Below are 19,914 nucleotides of genomic sequence, written 5' to 3' on the forward strand. Positions count from 1 at the left end.
TCCACATAATCTCATTATGCGAAATACACTCATTCAATATCTCACCATATTAACAGTGCGGATAACACCGTTCCATTCTAAATGGGAATGACATGTATTAATAATGTTTTAATTAAAGATTCTAAACTTTAATTAAATTCATTATGAACATTACTTTTTTATTATTATCCTTAAACATTATCCTCTCGTATATAACACTTATATACAATGTTTAATGTTACATAAATAATCATGGAATTTTTATTGATATTCATAAAATATTCATAAATATATGCACATAAAATAATGAATAAACTATTTTATTAAATAAATAATAAATATCCTATTACATCTCATGCTTCTAGGACACCATTCCCAACACCGACACCGCCGCAAGAAGACCTTTGATGTTGGCGACTTGGTTATGGTGCACATCCGTAAAGAACGACTCCTTACCGATCCTCATCTTGGCAAGCTTCAGCCGCGGCGTTATGGCCCTTTCCACATCAGCCACAAAGTTAGTGATAATGCTTATGTGGTGGGACTCCCTGATGATTGGGAGATTTCCTCAACCTTCAATGTGGCTGATCTCTACACCTACTTCCCACCTGATGATGCTTCTATGCATTTGGAGAACTCTGGGTCGAGTTCTTTTCAAGAGGGAGGCAATTGATGCAGGTCGTGGGCCTTGCTATTTTACTGATGTCAAAAAACCTCAAGCTATGTTGTTTAATTCCTTTTGCTTTGCTGATGTAATAACTTTTAGCTTTGTTGTTTTGTCATTTGCGTTTAGTAGCTTTCATTGTGTCGTTTTACTACTGTAATAGGGCAGACAAACGGGTGTGCTAGGGTAGAGAACGATATTCCTCCCTTTTTGGTTTGTACAAGTTTCTCCCAGAAATCCAAAGTTTAGAAGGAGCAGTGCTCCCTTAACTATCCAAACGGCTGCTACGCCAGAGAGGGGTTGTGACGGCGGCAGGAGGAGAACGAAAGGAAGGAGGCTGCGAAAGGTCTTTGTTTGTGTCGTTTGTCATCTTGGGAATCTGTGGCTGGAGTATATGGGGACTAGGCAAGTCTCGTTTTGTTAGATTTGTGTCGTATGTATTATATTAATTATTAATGTATTGATTGAGGAGTTTATTAATTATTTAGGCCCCGTTCATTTCGCTGATTCGAGTTTTGCTACAGTAAAAAGCTCTCAGAAACAGTCACATCTAACTTTTTTGCTACAGTAAAAAGCTCTCACACAATATCACATCTCAACTCGAATTAGCGAACTGAACGAGATATTATTTCAAATACTATTACATGTTTTCAAAAATGTAAAACTAAACGCATTTTCAATTTTTTCTTATACTAAAAATAATCTCTAAATAAATTACCAAACACATTTTCAGAAATAATTTCTACTTGAGAATTAAAATGTTTTTATTTTCATTTTCATATAAAAAATAAAATCATTTTAGAACGGATTATAAACGCATCCATCGTCTTTGTTATTAGGAATAACAAATTATGAAATAAGAATAACGCATGGCTTTTATATTTTTATTTACAACAAAATTTACACATTCAAGGACGTCACTCATTTCCATAAGGACTAATTCAAAAATTTCTCCTAAATTATATTTAATAACTAACATAATTTTGGTTAAACATGAAGGAGGTTTGAGTATTTTCTCTATTTTCTTTTTTCCGAGCAAATGTAATTTTGCAATAAATAGGAAATTCTTGCAAGTGCTGGAAAGGAGGCAAAAGACTACCGAGCCCATACCTGTATCATTGTGTCCAAACACAGTGCAATTTGCAAAGGGGCAGACAAAATTCTCCAGCTGGCATCCTTTATCACCCTTCCTTCTCCAAATCCCAAAGTCAACGGCTGTGATCTAATTAACGGTCAGAACAAGTGGGCAATAAAAAATAAATAAAAAAAGAGTAGAAAACCCGTATTCAAATTCCTCCATAAATATCCAAAGAAAAATATCATCATATTATCTCAATAGGGTTATATATATTTTCTTTTCTTTTCTATCTTCTTCTTCTTTCTAAAACCCCAAACCCTTAAACACACAAACCTTATCTTTAGAGAGAGAGAAACCATGTCTGCCTCAGCCTCTTCCTCTCTAGCCCTAGCCTCTCTCACTCCTAAAACTCTCTCTCTCTTCGCCTCCAAACCCACTTCGCTTTCTCTGTCCTCTCTCTATTCTCCTTCTTCTTCTTTCGCTTCTCTCAAGCTATACGCCGGCAATGTTAATGTCGTTTGCGTTTCGGCAAGGGGGTTTCGGGGCTTGTCGTCGTCGTCGCCGTGCCGTTTCGTCCCCAAAGTCGCCGTTTCGTCGGAGTTCGACCAGGACGAGGATGTTCTGAGCGACGGCGGAGAGGAGCCCGGTTTCTCTCCCGACCTCAAACTCTTTGTCGGTAATCTTCCCTTCAGCGTTGACAGCGCCCAGCTCGCTGGGCTCTTCGAGAGAACCGGGAATGTGGAGATGGTTGAGGTAGTGTCTTTTCGCATTCGAAAGCGTGAATTTTTAGTCGAAATGCCAAGTTTTGATGGAAATTTTATCTGGGTTGTTTTTGAAAGTTGAAAACTTTGTTGTTTTGAAGTGAAGTTGTGAAATTTTGATGGAAATGATTTGTGGGTTTGTTTTGTATTAGGATATAATGTGGTTTGTAGTTCTAGTTTTTAAAAGTTGAATTTTGTTGTTTTGAAGTGAAGTTGGGAAATTTTAATGTAAATGATATGTGGGTTGTTTTTTTTTTTTTTTTTTTTTTTTTTTTTTTCCATTAGGATATAATGAGTTTGTAGTTTGTAGTTCTAGTTTTTAATAGTAGATTTTTTTTGAAGTAAATTTGTGAAATTTTGATGAAAATGATGTGTAGGTTTCCATTTCAAAAAAATAATATTTGGGTTTGTTTTTTGTATTAGAATATAATGTAATTTTTAGTTGTAGTTTTTGAAAATGATGTATGGATACTGTATCTTGAAAACATCTTCATGTTCTTAGAAATTTTGATGAAAATGCTAAATTGGTTGTTTTGGTATTAGGATATAATGCAGTTTATGCCGTTTGTCTGTTTATTTTATTTCAACCTTTAATGAGTAAGCGCGTAGTTTTGTTTTCGTCTGCTGAAGCTATTGCGTTTGGCAGGTGATTTATGACAAGACGACTGGAAGAAGTAGAGGGTTTGGTTTTGTGACCATGTCTTCTATCGATGAGGTTGAAGCAGCCGCTCAGCAGTTCAATGGCTATGTAAGTTATCATTAGGTTATGTAAGCTTATTTGGTGTTTTATTAGACGATTTTTGATGTCCTCCTTTGTCGGAGATATCACTTTGGACTTGACTTGGATTCAAGTCTTTCTCGGGGCAGAATCTTTGCTATTGAATGTTGATGCCTATTCTGTCCTAACTGTTTTGAGTTTTGTTTTTGTCTGGTTCAGTTACTTTCCTGATTGAAAAATGATAAATTTATAGTTTTATCCCACCAATGGTGACCATCACCACCGGCTTTTCTATTTTTCAGTTGTGTGGTGCTGTGTTATATATTGTTCAATTTTGGTTAAAATCTGATCAGCAACGGTGATGGGACCATGATAACTTGTCTAAGCAAACATTCATGACGATTTACAGGAACTTGAAGGGAGGCCATTGAGGGTGAACTATGGACCGCCTCCTTCCCGTGAAGACGATTCCTTTCCAAGAGGTCGCAGAGGTGGTGGTGGTGGTGGTGGTGGTGGTGGTGGTGGTGCAGGTTATGAAACTGGCAACCGGGTCTATGTGGGTAACCTTTCATGGGGTGTTGATAATGCAGCTCTTGAGAGCTTGTTTAGTGAGCAAGGAAAGGTTTTGGAAGCCAAGGTGGTTTATGATAGGGACAGTGGTAGGTCCAGGGGTTTTGGCTTCGTAACCTATAACACTGCTGATGAGGTCAACAGCGCTATCAATTCCTTGAATGGTGTTGTAAGTATCGTCCCATTGTACACCATCATTTTCTTCTGTACCTTTAGCTTTTCCATGTCCCCAATAACTTTCGTAATATCTTTGTGGAAGTTACATTTTTTCAAAATTTGGAAACTGAACTCTGTGACTTGCAGGACTTGAACGGAAGATCCATTCGAGTGACCCATGCCGAAGCGAAACCAAGGCGCTCGTTTTGAATATTGAATCCTCTGTTTGTCCCTGGATAATAAAAGACTGAGGGGTATTGCTGTTTACCTGTTTCAAAGTGTTTACTTTCCCCTTTCTTTAACATAGTTTGATTGTGTGCATTTGAATGTGTAATGCATGCAATTGAGTTGACCTTATGAACTAGTATGAACTTTTACCTCATTTATTTTGCATTTTCCCTTTGTTCTAAAATCTGCCAATGTTCTCGACAGAAATTAGGAGCAATGCAGCTGCACCCTGTGGCTTCACCAGGAAATTGCAGAATATAGCTTACTGACTGCGACGAATTGCGCACAAGCAGCGGTTTTTTGGCCATGGATGGACGAGGGATCAAGATGATTTTTTCTTTGTTATTATTTTAAAGCTTAAATTAATGTATGCGATTGGTGTGTTAAACTAAGTTAAGGAATGGATTTTGTAGTCAACCCCTTGTCAAGTTTTTCAGATTCAGTAAAAGAGAAGCTAAAAAGGCAATAATCTGAACCCAGTTTGAGCAACAATCCTATGCCTTTTGAGGAATATGTTGGTAACAATTGTATGCATTTGAAAAATGTTTCAATTATATCCTTTTTGGCAGGATGATTGGCTCCAAGTTTTTCATGTCTTTTATGCTAAAATAGGTTATTGGGCGGAGGGATTATTGGGTGAGAAATGATAAAATAGGTTATTGGGTGGGAAATGATAAAATAGGTTGCTTAGTAGGAAGGAAGAGAGGAGGGAAAGAAAAATATGGTGGATAAAAGTTATTGTGGGGTTCATCAATTTTTATCCCTAACATTAGGGGAAAAATTTAAATCCACTCATATTAACTTTTTTACCCTAGTTTAAAGTTAAATTAATACTAAATAATTGATAAAATAATCATTTAGTTTATTACATATTTTCTTCTCTCTCATTATATTTAAATTAATCTTTCATGTTTTCTTTCTTATATATATATATATATATATATATATATTGTTTTTTTGTTTTGTTTTTCTCTCTTACCATATGGAGTGTTAGTCCAATCACAAGCCTTGATAATGGAACCAATTTGTCTTGCTAGAAACTAGACAATTGGACATGATAAATTTTGAGGCTTCTTTTGATTAGCTAAGAATTGGACATCTCACTTCCACGTAACGAGCAATAAAATCTCAGAAGAAATAAAGTAAAAATCAACACAATATTTATAAAGGGTCGTCTCAATACGAAATTACATCTGTTTTCAGCCATTGCAGTTTTGCATTATAGTAAAGAAAAGTTTATACAAGAAAATCACACATCTCTTATCTTTTTATGTTTTTCTCTACCTCTCTAATTGACCTAAAAACCCCCCCTCCCCCAAGTTTATCCATTATTTTAAAGAAGGTCAATCCACAAAATTTTCTGCGCAAAGTAATAAATTATTAGGGTAATTAATTAGGCTGCATACATAACAATTAGTTGTATTAGAGAATTGAACACTTTACTAATAGCTTGGAAAGCTTGTGAAATTGTTCAAAACCAGTGGTCTTTCAGGATTGGTCATTGTGTAAGAGTTGCAAAGCCACAAAACTATGGCGAGTCAGTTAGTGATGATAGATATACAGATATAAAATGGAAATATATATATATATATATATATATATATATGTAAACGGCATTATTCATGCAAGGACTTAATAGTTTATTAGCTTCTATTTTAGCCATCTCCGATACAAATGCTAATGTTAATTTTATATTCAACATAAAAAGTATGATATGGTATGTTATTTCATTTTTATTCCAACATATAATTAAAAAATGCAAACGTTGCAATTATTACATGAAAAGTAAACATTTCAACTAATAGCAATTAAATGCTAAATTTTATGTTATACTTAGTGAAAAATTTACCACAAAATATAACATATGAGAAATTTAACACAACAAAGAATATTACATTAGAGAGTATTTTTTACACTCAAATATAAAATTTACAATTAGCATTATTATAGTATTTCATTGTAAATGCTCTTATATACATAAGTACGGATCCGTTTAGTTCGCTAATTTGAGTTTTTAATTTGAGTTGAGATGTGACTTTATGTGAGAACTTTTTACTGTAGTAAAAAAATTAAATGTGACTGTTTCTGAGAGCTTTTTATTGTAGCAAAACTCGAATTCTAAATTCGAATCGGTGAAATGAACGGGGTCTTAGAGCTCGTTTGGTTCATGGATTAGAACTATGAGATTAAAACTATTTTTGATTTACATGTGTTTTTTGTGAGAGAAAATACTGTAACAAACTATAAACCATGATTTAAATTAGAGAACGAATCTTTCAATCAAACGGACTCTAAATGTCACTTTTCAACTTCTTTTCCTCACTTTTTCCTTTTTAATATCGTTGTTATCTTTACTGTTTTTTTTTTTTTTTTTTCACTTTTCTTCTCGTTTGCATTCCCTTTATTGTCGATTCTTGAATTTGTTTATTATTTTTATTTTTCTCCTTAGTTGGCGTTTTTCACATTTGCCGTTTGCACGCTCATTTTTCCATTTCTTCGTCCTCGTTTTCGCTTAGCCGCCGTCTTCCCATTTCCCATATGTATCGTTGTCCTTTTTTCTCCCCTTCGTCCCCGTTCTTTATCAATTCGTCCTTTTTACCCTGTCGTCCTTCCCTTTTATCATTCTTTTTTTTTTTTTCATTGATCGACCATTGCTTTTCCCTCTTCATTTTAAATGCTTCGCATTTGGTTGTCGTTTTTCTTTAAGCAAAGCAAAACACCTTCGGGTTTCACTTGCATCAATGGCGGTCTTTGGCGGCTCGCTTCATACAAGCACCGTGGGTCCCACAGGTGGCAGTGGTGGCGGTGGCGGTGGCGGTGGCGGAGGGCTTGAGGCCGGAGAGCCAGTAAAGCTCGAAAGTAGACTTGAGATTATGAGGTCGTTGAAGAAGCCATTTGAAGCTCGAAAGAAAAATGATCTTTTATGTTATCTGTGGTCGCTAAAAATCCACCGCTAAAACTTGTTGGCACTAAAAGTAAAAAAATTGTCATTTAGTGATAATATTACGAAAACTCATAGCTAAAAGTTGTCCCTAAAAACATTTTTATTGTAGTGTGTGTGTATATATATTTTTTGGTAAAATAAGAAGATAGATAAATTTATATGTAGAAGATGTTGGTGATGTGGTATGCATCAGTTAATTATTAGTCACATGTGTCTGTATTTTGAGATTATGAAATTCTAGATTAATTAGCTTGGTTTTTTTTCCTCTTATTAAATAATTGTGTTCATATAATTCAGTTATAGCCATTGAACTTCGAAAGAAATAAATTTGGTTTGTGGATAGCGTAAGATTAATTAAACATCTAGCTGTATTCTTTGTGGTGAGAAAATTCCTCCTTCTTTTATTCAGTTGTCGGTTTTTGTTTTATTGTCGTTTGTCGGTCTATTATCATTTTATGTTTCAAAGAATTTTATCTTTTGGTGTTTACTGTCAGATTTGGTTTTATTATTACTGTCTCTAATTGTCGCTTTTATTTTTTGTTGTCATTTTTACTTGTCGTTTTTCATCCGCTGTCGGTTGGCCTAGTTTTATTATTGTCTCTCACTGTCGTTTTTGTCGCTTTTATTTTCCTTCCGTTGTCGTTTGACCTAGTTATTATTATTATTATTTTCTCTTTCACTGTCGTTTTACTTATTGTTATCTTTTTTTCCTTATATGTCGTTTTTATCCGTTGTGTTTGGCCCTAGTTGTTGTCTTCCCTACCTCGCAATCTTTTTTTATGCGTTTGGAACTCGTTTTAAAATGATTTTTTTGTATGAAAATAAAAATTAAAACGTTTTCAATCTGTGATAGAAATTATTTTTAAAAATGCATTTTGTAGTTTTAAGTGTAAAAAAACCCATTAATGCCTATCTTTCTCTCTCTATGCTCGAGAGAGGAGAAAACAAAAATAAAAAATAAAAAATAACTAAAAGTCGTTTTTCATTTATCTCATTTTACACTAAACCAAAAAATCGTTTTCATTTCCTTTTTTGTCTTCATTGTGCAAAACGCCGTTTTGGAAACGTTTTCATTTTTTCTTTCTCAAAAAATGTAAAAAATAAAAAGGGGATCAATTTTAAACACAACCTTTATTTTTTTGTTTTTTGTTTTAGGCCACCCACCTCTCTCTCTCTCTCTTTTACTGCAGTTTCTACCTTATTAATTGTAGTCATACTAGTGGTGTAAGAATTGAGCTTGAACTCGAAAAACCCGCCCGACCCTATCCGACTAAATAGGTTTATTTTTTATTTTTTATTTTCAGATTCAAATGGTCCCAACCTGCACTGTGCGGGTTGGGCATTCTTGAACCCGCAATGCCCCGACCCGGCCGTTTTGATTCCTACCCCCCAGGGCCCAGGTCAGGCGTGCTGCAGCTGAAGCATGTAGCCCTAAATCCCTCGTCCTCGGTTTCTCTTCTGTCCTCTCGCCTCTTGCCTCACTTCACTCACGCACGCCTCGCCTCGAATCCTCCTTCTCATTCTCCGCTCCACTTCACCCTAAATTCCTCATCCCTAAATTTCTCGCCATTCCTCTCCATTCCTCACCGTTCCTCGCCGTTCCTCGCCATTCCTCGCCGTTCCTCACCATTTCTCGTCGTTCCTCACACTCGCCGTTCATCGTAAACCGACGTTCCTCTTCTTCTTCCAGATTTTTTTTTGTTTTGTTTTTTTTATTTATGATTTATCTCTGAATCAGAGCAAACCAAACAAAAATGGGTCCGTTTGTTTGATTTCATTTTTGGTTTATGTCATTTTTGGTTGATTTTCGTTTTTCACTTGATGTCATTTTTTGTTCCAGTTGCCCTGGAGGTGGAGCTCACGGTGGCAACAGTTTGATTCTTTTTCAAATTTCATCAGGTAAGTTCCTTCTTGCTTCTTCCATTTCAGCTCCTTGTTGGTTGATGCTCATTTTTCACTTGATTCTCTGTTACGTCAAACTGTCGAAACACTTTGTTAGTGGTGAAACAAACATTGCATTATAGGTGGAATTGAACACATGAAAGTAAACAAAAGAAACATGAAATGAATCAAGGAATAGGTTCGGAAGAAGACGGTAGGCCACTGCATTATAGGTGGAATTACATTTACGCCCCTGTATTTTCACTATTTGGAGAATAATAGAATCAAAATAAGCCTCTCAACAAGATTTCTCACATATAATAGGCCAAGCACCAGCTTGGTCAATATCACAAAGTTTACAAATGTCATCTAATTCCTTATATTAAAGAAAACAGAAAGGAAAATTTAGTATTTAGTATTTAGTATTTTCAATTTTGTAGGCTTAACAATAGCACCGATATGCATCGATTGCCGCCGAAGAGCCTACTACCTAATAGCGCCCCATGGCCTCTGTTGAAAAGTCAGGACTTGTTGTCTCTGTTGCCTTTCTTTCGGCTTATGGTTATATACCCTTGCTAGCTTATAAGAAGTTGACATCTTCTTATCCGATCGGAGTTTACGATGCTTTATTCTACTCGAATTTTCAGTGAGTCATTTTTCCACCAGCTCTTCTAACAAGAGAATAAGCCTTATATTAATTGAGTGGGAACATAAGTATTTTGTGAAGAAATTACTTCATATTTTCGTTATTGAATTAAGATGCACAATTATGCTGAGAGTATAAATCTAGGGAGCTGAAAATATGAACGTATGTATTGATATTTTTTTAAGCAATTATGCTGAGTATTTTGTGTTTTTTTTTTATTTTCTATTTGTTTTGTGATGATTGAGTTTTGAGAAATATGTGTTATATGCTTTTAGGTTAATCTCTATGCTTAGTCTCAATCATATGTTATCTGTTTTTTAGGTTAATTTGTGTGCTAGATGGAAAAATTTATCATCCACCTGACAAAAACTTCTGAAAGCACTTGCAAGTCCTCTGCTGAAATAGAAAGTGTCTCTATGCCTAAAGAGCCCATTACCTTGCCCACTCCCACACCCAGCCCTACCCTTGTACCTAATTTGGACACTAAAATTGAAAACGAAAAAGAAGAGGGAGACAGTAAAAAGAGGAAGAAGTCACAAAAAAAAGTCTAATGTTTGAGATCATTTCAAAATCATAGAGGGTGAGGATCCAAATAAGCCTAGGTGTAAGTGTATCTATTGTGGGGCAACATATATGTGTGATAGTAGGAGACATGGCACCAGTAGTATGATGGTTCACATAGAAAAGCAATGCAAGAAATACCCATATAGGAACTGATTACGCCCAAACGTGTACAAAAACAAACGGTCAATTGTAGTACAATTTGAACGGTCGATCCCACGAGGAAGTGTTAAATTGAACAAGAAATGACTAGCAAATAAAAAGCGTTAGGAAAGTAAGCAATCAAACAAAGAAAAAGAATGAGTGTTTTTGATGATTTTTGAACAATTTAAAATAGAGAAAATTCAATAATAAAAAGTGGTAAAGCTTTGAGAATCCTCCATATGCTTTGTTCACCTAATTGGATTTTGATTCATAAATTGACTCAATTGAAAGTTTCACATCCCAAACAATCAATCAGAAAATAAATATTTGAAGAACATATGAATTAAAAATGTATTCAAGTAAATAAAATTCGAACGTTTAGAATTAGGAAAAATTATCTTATGAGAAATCTAAGAGCGACAATATACCGTTGGCAATATTGCAGTAAAAGACTACTCATAAAATACCTATCAATATATAATATAATGCAACAATCACATAAAAAGAGTTTGACTAGATTTATATGAAAGTTGACAACAAAATATATTGATAAGAAGAAGAAATATGATAAAAGAAAATTATTTACTCAAATGTGTAAAACTTACAAACCATTAGAGAATTAAAAATCCAAATAAGTTCACTACACATATAGGATCATCTCTAGCCTCACATAAATACTCTAGCCTAGCTTGCACATAATTCCCATAAAATTCTAAAAAGAAAGTACGAGAATAAGAACAATAAACTAATAGAAAATGTGTGAGAATTTAGACTCCTAAAAGTTAACCCCTAATCACCTTGACAATGGCCCTATTTATAGAGTTTTGAGAATGCTAAAAAGCTAAAAACTGGATCCTAATTAAGAAGTTACAAGGCTTAATCGAGGGAGAAAAACCATCACGTTTCTGAAGAGTGGGACACGTGTCGCAACGTGATTCGCGCGCAGGAGAGACGTGGTGCACAGTTGGACCACGCAGAGGGAGACTGGACGCGCGCGTGGAGGAGAACTCGCGCGGGGAGGGAACATGCGCGCAAAGCGCGCGTACGCGGGGGAGCAGCTGGGCTCCTATGGGACGCGTGGCGAGACGTGGCTGGAGGGAGGTTGGAACGCGGGACCCACGCGGAGAGGAAAGGAGATCCGGGTGACGCGCGCGTGGAGGAGACTCGCGCAAGGGAGCGGGCGGTGCGCGCCAGGCGCGCGTTTGCGAGGGGATAGCTGGGTCCCACGGTCCTGCGGTGCGGCAGTGGTTGACACGTGGCGGTTGGGTTGGCTTGCGGCTTCTCGGCTCGGCTGGACAATGGGCTGATGGGCTTTGGGCCGAATTGGGCTTTTCTTGGGCTCAACTTTTGGGTTTTGCTTGGTAAACTGACCCAAATCCAATTGTTTTCTTCAAAAACCTGAAAAATAAAATAAATCTAATTAAAAGTAAATCCTCTAAATTTAAGAATATTTGAAATTAAAATCACAAATTTGATAAAATAATTTGACAATTATGAGTATTAAAAATGTAAATTCATGCACTTATCAGGAACCAAGATAAAAAGTAAAAAACTATGAATTTCCAAACAAATACTGAAACTGGCAGTAGTCTTGTTGCTATAGGCTTTAACAAGGAGCATTGTAGAAAAACGTTAGCAAAAATGGTGATTGTAGATGAGCTTTCATTTAGGTTTGTTGAAGGTGAAAGATTTAAGAATTTTTGTCAAGTGACGTAGCCTAAGTTCTCTATCCCCTCCCGTGTTACGATTACTAAGGACATTTACCAACTGTTTTTTGGAAGAGAGGAAGAAACTAAGGGCTGAATTTAGTAAGGGCAGTCAAAGGATTTGCCTAACAACTGATTGTTGGGGGGTAAACGGAAGATTGGCCCGCCACTTGATGATGATTGGGAGAATGTTAAGGTGTTTGTGAAATTTCTAAAGACTTTTCATAATATAACTTTGAAGTTTAGTGCCACTTTGAATGTCACTTCAAATTCTTACTTTCATGAGCTTTGTGAGATGCAAAACCAACTATCTGAATTAAGCAAACAAGAGGATTCAATGCTTTCATCCATGGCTGTGAGTATGAAAAAGAAGTATGACAAGTATTAGGGGAATGTTAAGAATATAAATTGTCTTCTCTTTGTGGCTGTTGTACTTGATCATAGGTACAAAATGGATTATTTGACATATTATTTCTCTATAGTGTATGATTCTTACACTTCTGAAACATTAGCAGAGAATGTCAAGGATACTATGTATCGGCTGCATGAGGTTTATAGTAGGGACAATGGTGAATCTGTGGCTAATGAAAGTAGTGGGGAGGCGGCAACAAGTACAACGGAGGGAAAAACAGAAGTAGAAGAAAAAGGGTGTTTGTGGAGCAAGTTTGTTAGGAAAATGAAGGAGAAGAATGTGAATGAGTACAAAATTGATGTGGACAGATATTTGACAGACCCTATGGAGGATCCAACTCGGTCAAATTTTGATGTTTTAGATTGGTGGAAGAATAATGCAACTAATTACAAGGTTCTATCACTAGTTGCAATAGACATTCTTGTCATTCCTATTTCAACGGTAGCCTCAGAATCTGCTTTTAGTACTAGAGGCCGCATCCTCGATCCCTTTAGGAGTTCATTGAGCCCTAAGATGGTGGAGGCATTGATTTGTACACAAAATTGGCTGCGTAGTCTTGAGCACATAAACCTTATTGACGTAGAAGACTTTAATAAATATGAAGATATTGAGTCAGGTAATCTTTTTACGTTTTACTTATTATTTTTTTTAATTTTATTTGATCTCCTTGTCGTTTATTTTGTTGTTCTAAACTTGATTCTGATAATTTTTTTTTTGTTATGTTTTCTTTTCAAGATTTATCAAATTTTGTTGCAACACATGAGGGGCAAGTTGGGAATGAAGGTGCTATTATTATGGATTAAACAGTTTGGAGTAGACTAAATTTCCTATTTTGTGACTATTTTTATATGAACTGTTTATCTTTATATGGACTGTTTATTCTGGATTAAACTGTTTATTTTATATGAACTATTTTGCTTCTCAAGATTTTATTTCATCTCCTTGTTGTTTATGGTTAAAAGAGGTATGAAGTCATAGATTAAAATTAGTTTTCACCAACCCGAATAACCCGATCCTGAGTAACCCGACCCTACCCGAGATCACCCGAAAAGTTGCGGATTTGTAGACTTAAGAGAGTGTTGCGGCCTAAAATTTTTTTCAACCCGTACTGATCGGGTCAGCTCAATTTTTCAGCTCAACCCGACCCTACCCGGCCAATTTACAGCCCTAGTCATTACTACAAGCCGTAATCCTTTTTTCTAGATGGACAACCAGACGTCACAGACGATGTTTCCCTACGTTCTTGCTTTTCAAATTACTCGTTTTTTTTTTTTGTTCATCATTCTTTATTTAACTATATTTTCGTTTATTCTTTCGTCATTGTTTTTCTTTTATTTATTTGTTGTTGTAAGATCTGACGTCGTTCTTCCTACCTTCTCCATTTCTATTGATGTCTTCTTCCCTCTTTATCATCGTTTGCTTCATTGTTCTTTTTCTTAGTTCTCGCTGTCTGTTTTGTCGTCACCTCTCTATGTACTGTCGTTTGACCTAATTTGTCGTTTCTAGACTCTGTTGCATTTCTTTTTTTATTGTCGTTTCTTTAGTTGTTTGTGGTTTCGTTTTTGGTCGTTTATGCTCTTTTGTTGTGATTTCCTCTCCATTTATTCTAGTCATCTTTCGATTTATTTTTCCAAAATTTTTGTCATTATATCTATAACTTCCCCATTCTTTGTGGGTTTCTTTTTTCGGTTTTCTCCTTATCTGTTCTTAATTCTTATGTCGTTTTATAGAGTCAATTTTTGTTTTCCCTTTATTGTCGTTTTCCTGCCCTGGTCGGTTTTATGTAATGTCGTTTTTCCAATTTTTGTCTTCTTTTCCCCTCTACTTCCCGTTTCTACCCTCATTTAGTTTTGATTTCGTGTTTTTTACGTACCTATTATCGTTTTCTAGTCCTTTGTTGTCATTTTCCCATATATGGTGTACACTTTTTTTTTTTTTTGGGTAGTTACGCCACGCTGTTGTTTACGGTTATATCGTTTTCCAAATTTGCTGTCGTTTGGGAATCACTGTCCTTTTTCCAATTTTCCTCTTTCTCGACCTTTGATTAGTTATTGGTCTTTAATTTTGCTGTACTTGTGGAGACATATATATATATATATATATATATATATATATATATGAAAAAATGCCTTGTTAAATGCCCATTTTGATGCCCATATTAAAATAAGGTCCAATAGATCTTTGGTACAGGTCTCGATGAATTTACGTTCTCCGTCACAAGAAGATCGAAATTGGATATTCATACGCTCAAAATGGATATTGGTTGAATGAGAAATTTATGCTTTAAACCAACTTCACATTGGCAATATCGCCAACTTCACATTGGCATTCTTAAAGCATAAGTGTTTGCATGATACATCCTAACCATCGAGACCTGTTTTAAAGATTTATTGGGTTTCAAAATGGGCCTTTAACATGGCTTAACAAACCATTTTTTCCAACAATATATAAGTGTTGGCTTTACTTGAGGTTTTAGAGACAACACTATTCACAGTACTTCACACACAACAAACTACAACATAACTTAATTTCTTCTTGTACTAGGCCCCCATTTCTTTTCGCAAGTTTAGATCACAATTAAACTTTTTTATTACAGTATTTTTCTCATAAAAATTTAAATTTCAATTAAAATTTTTCATTTAAACCGATAAAAAGAACCCTCCTAAGAGAGTGGCCACTGAGGCATTTTCCACACTACAAAATTCACCTTGTTTATACAAACCAATTGGAAAAAAAAAAAAAAAAGAAATGCTTTGGAGGGGAGTGTGTAATCGTTAAACACAATTCCTTCTTTGTGGGTTCATAATACGAAACAGGTTGATCATATATGATATGATAGATGTCCACTAACTACTATCTTAGGATCCAACATGTAAGCAAGAGGGTGAGACAAGTATCCCTTAAAAGTACATGGATTGAGATTTTTACTCCTCTTAATTAATAATCATTTTAGTCAACCGATTATACTAATAAAAAGGTATTAATAAGGAGTAAAAAACTAAACCTATGAGATAAATTTTATAATTTTCTCTGAAACGCATTTTGTGTAGTCAGTTTGGGCCACAATAGACCAGTGAGTATGGAGACAATATTGTCAGGCAAAATGTAAGAAGGCCCAAAAGTAAGAAAGGAAACCGACCGAGAAGCAAATTGTTTGACAAGCAAGCAAATAATTACTAATTTACAAGAATCATGAAAGAATATGCCATTGGGTTATGGGAAGAGATATTGGGGAGTGGCCAATTTTTTTAAGTGTCTCTCGTTCTCTGCAATGAAAGTTGGAGACAATTATGGGTTTCAAGCCACATCGTGATATGAGTGGGTTATAGCATGTGTTTCACTCCTACACAATTGGTTATGGAGATTAAGACAAAAATTTGTGAGCTCAATGATTCTAAATGGACTTTTTGTAGTTTGTAATCTTTGACTTGAAGCCTAAGAGAAGCACTATTTTATATTTATTTTAATAGCAATTTACTTACACATATATATATATATATATATATTATTATATTGATCTTCATGAGGAAATATTTTCTTTGTCTTTTCTAAGCTCTCTAATTAGCTTTTGGAAGCAGCAAATTTATTTTAAATTAATCCACATTGACTCGTAATGGAAGTTGGAAGAGATGGAATCCAATGGAGGGCATCAGATTGAATAGAAAAGAGAAACCCCACCTTGTATATTAATAACCTTCAACTATAAAATTAAGTTTGATCCATAGATTAGAAATATAAAATAATAAGAGGAAGATAAAAAATCACCTCACACCATATTAATAAAATTAGAGAAAAAAACTCCTTCCCCTTAATTCACCTATTTAGTTTTGCATCGTTTTCTTAGAATTATACCCTTATTAAATTGTAATATAATAAGAAAAAGTGAGTACGGAAATCTTATAAGATGTTTCTCTAAATTTCTCTTTTATTAAAAAGGGCATAAGATTATTAGTCATGCATGCTTTCAGTTTTCTTAGTATACTAATTAGTAATCAAATCTCACAAGACATCCATAATTGAGTTATATTATATATATATATATATATATATATAGGTAATTTGTTTACTAATCCATGATGACTAGTCTCTCGAAATGATAATTGGAAAAAAAAATTAATTTTCTTTAAAAAAAAAAAAAAAAAAAAAAAAAAAAAACATAGCCATGATGATGAGTGGAGGTACTTGAACTTTCCCGCCAATTGAAATTTGCAGACAACTTTCATTGCTTGACGTTTATGATGAATGTTTTACGAGAAAAACGAGTGAGAAAAGAATAGAAAAGAGTAGGACCAAAAAAGAAGATAAAAGAAAGAAAAGGGAAGTTCATTGTAATGATTGTTTTGTGTGCTTTAATTTAATTTGGGCTACAATATGGGTTATGCTCTCTACTTTGGCAATCATTTTTTAGCAGAAGAACAGAGTATTGGAAGTCCAAAAGAATGTCTTGCATGAGAAGAAAAATTACGCTGAAGCCAAATCAAAAAGAGAGAAAGTGGATTGTTTCAAGTGATTAGCATGCTTTTGAGTTAAGAATCTTAAGATAATTAGAGTGAGGGGATCACGACTAAATTAAAAGGGTTAAAGCATAATGATAATTAGGAATTACTAATTACAACTAATTATAGTAATAGGCCAATTGTCAATGAAAAATTAGGAGATACACCCGAACATTGTTTTGATTTAAAAAAGTGTGGGAGGGATGACCAATCGTAACTATTTTTAAATTTAATTAAAAAGTCCCCACACGTTGAGAAGTGTTCTATACTGAGTTATAACTACTTGTATCGAGAGTTAAAAGTGTCATCTTAATTTTTAATTAATAAATAATAAACAATGAATTGGTAGTCTAAAAATAGTGTCGAGCGCTCTCTATACAATTTCATGGATTTTAAACATAGGAAATATATGTGCGTTTGGTTGGTAGATTCATATCATGATTTGAATCATGATTCGTGGTTCGTTACAGTATTTTCTCTCATAAAAAACACTCATAAATTGAGAATGGTTGTAAATCATGATTCTAAATCTATGAACTAAACGTCCACGAAACAAGAGTAAACTCAGTATCATATGTGGCTATTGTCACCACCAATTTTTTTTTCTTGTGAAATATATCCATAATGTCTTTACACGTATTACGTACATCCAAAGTCTATCCAAAGTTTTAAAAAATAACGTAATTCTTAGGAAAAGGCATCTAAATTTAGTCCTTGTTTTTGGATGCTATATATAAAGCCTATTATAATAGTGTGGACGCGTTCTAGTGACTTTAGAGGCTATTCCTTTAGGAATAAAACTTGTCAAATAGTAAGCAGAAATGGCCCCAGCTTTGACTGATGGCCTCTATGCGACTCACTTGGAATAATTAGCATGCAATCGTAAATACCTTTCATTTTTATTTTTATTTTTTCAAAACCAAAATGAAAGTTAAAAAAAAAAAAAAGAAAAAAAAAGTTAAGAAGAAAGTAAAAGGAAGAAATCACGCAGACCAATGAGAAATAGACAACTGAAAGGAATTATAAATATTAATTAGAAAAGGGCTTAAAACAAAAGGCCAGGTTTGGAAATAGAATTCAAAAGGGTACTCTTTTGAAGCATGCATATTCATGTGTGTTTGAAGTCATTCAGATTTGCCGAAAGCAATATAATATCTTCATTTTATATTGTTTTGATCCGATTTTTAACATATATACATTATTAGGAAATGGAAAGTCAAAAGTCAAAGTTAGGAAGAATTCTATTAGAACTAATGAGACGCTATTAGAGCATGATTATTATTTTTAGTCCTGTTCATTTCACCGATTTGAGTTTAAAATTTGAATTTTGTTACAGTAAAAAACTCTCAAAAACAGTCACATCTAACTTTTTTATTACAGTAAAAAGTTCTCACATAAAATCACATTTCAACTCAAATTAAAAACTCGAATCAGTGAACTAAATGAGCCCTATAGCATCTAACGTGCAATTTGTTAATTTCTTGACTTTCTATTTTATTTGAGTGTTCATGAGAGGAGCTCATTATAATTCTGAGTTGTTATTATTATTTTTTTCCCAAATTGGAGCATGTGGAGATTGTGTGTGCTATAATTTTGCATGATGCAACTCTCTCGTCCCATAATAAGAGGCAATTAGATGTATAACTCCTTATATAATTATATTAATTAATCTCTTGAAAAGTATTGGATTTTGGTGAGATAGTAGAGAAAGGCGCATGTGCAAGCCATCACAAATTGGATAAGGCAATTGAGTAAAAGAGTTGGAATCCCAAAGCTATGTATATAATTTGAATATTTCACGCATATAACCAAAATTGCAAAAGTTTTATTTATTTATTTTTTTTTTTTTTGTCAACATTGGAAAGAAAGAAAAACACACCCATTATACACCCTCCGGCCAAAAAGACTATTATTATTATTACGAGATTTTTATGAGACAGAAAAATATCACGGTAGGAGTTTGTTTTAAACTGTCGAATTTTTATTAGATTTTATTAGTTTTGTATATTTTTATTTTAATACAATTTTAATTAAATTTTACGTTGAGAAAATCAAGATTGTGACAGATATATCCTACATAAAAAGCTCATATTATTTATTTATTTATTATTATTATTATTATTTCTCAGTATTGATGGTACTTTAACCAATTTGTGGGAACAAAATTGGATGAGAAAGGTAATAGAAACCGCCGATATGTGTCAAAAAGTAATGTGCAGAGAATGCCCTTTTGATCTCTCTTTTTTACCTTTTTTCATTGTATAGAACTGTTCTTAAGGGGACAAAAGATTCTTCCATTAGAGAACTTTCCCAGATTATTATGCTATATGATCATGTTATCCAAGCTTAAGATATAATCAAAGGTGGAGATTATATATATCAGGAAAGAACAAAAAAAAAAAAAAAAAAAACCCAACGGCCGGCAAAATGCTGACTAGGTAGGGCCCACAAAAGAAATCCCTTTGGCCGGAATTTTGGAATGAAGAAATATGTATGGGATGAATATCATGGAATGTGATCAACACTGTGCAACATCTTGCAGACAAGTATTGCCCTAGAACATTCTTTGGTTTTTTTTCCGACATTAATATTGCTTCTAACGACCAAAACTGATCGAACCCCACCAAAAAGGAAAAATTAATATGCAAACAAAATAAAAAACAAATAAGGAAAAGAAAAAAAAAAGTAGCTTTTTTTTTTTTTTTTTTTTTTTTTTTTTTTTTTTTTTTTCTTTTTTCCTTTGTTTCTTTTCCTTAATCTATGCGAGGAGTGAATTGATATATAACTAACTAGGATTGTTTATTACTCATCATTTAGTGGTAGTTTTTTGGTAGTTGGTACTAAATACAAGGTTCTTGTTATATAACACATATTGAATAATAGTACTTAATTATTCCAAATTATTGTGCTGAAATTTCGGCTATTAAAGTAGAAACGCGTTGTAACATATATGAGAATATATGTGTGTTG

The 19,914-nt window shown here is 34.1% G+C and overlaps 1 protein-coding gene across 1 annotated transcript; it reads left to right on the plus strand.

Moving 5' to 3' along the window:
- Window positions 1-2,015: 2,015 nt before the first annotated feature.
- Window positions 2,016-4,725, plus strand: LOC21407122 (RNA-binding protein CP29B, chloroplastic). The gene is made up of 5 exons (XM_010109225.2): window positions 2,016-2,474; window positions 3,129-3,230; window positions 3,610-3,939; window positions 4,074-4,180; window positions 4,359-4,725. The coding sequence occupies exons 1-4, from the start codon at window positions 2,079-2,081 to the stop codon at window positions 4,134-4,136; spliced, it is 891 nt and encodes a 296-aa protein (XP_010107527.1). The 5' UTR covers window positions 2,016-2,078; the 3' UTR covers window positions 4,137-4,180; window positions 4,359-4,725.
- Window positions 4,726-19,914: the final 15,189 nt, after the last annotated feature.

Source organism: Morus notabilis, unplaced genomic scaffold (assembly GCF_000414095.1).
Source record: "Morus notabilis unplaced genomic scaffold, ASM41409v2 Scaffold342, whole genome shotgun sequence".
Classification (NCBI taxonomy): domain Eukaryota; kingdom Viridiplantae; phylum Streptophyta; class Magnoliopsida; order Rosales; family Moraceae; genus Morus; species Morus notabilis.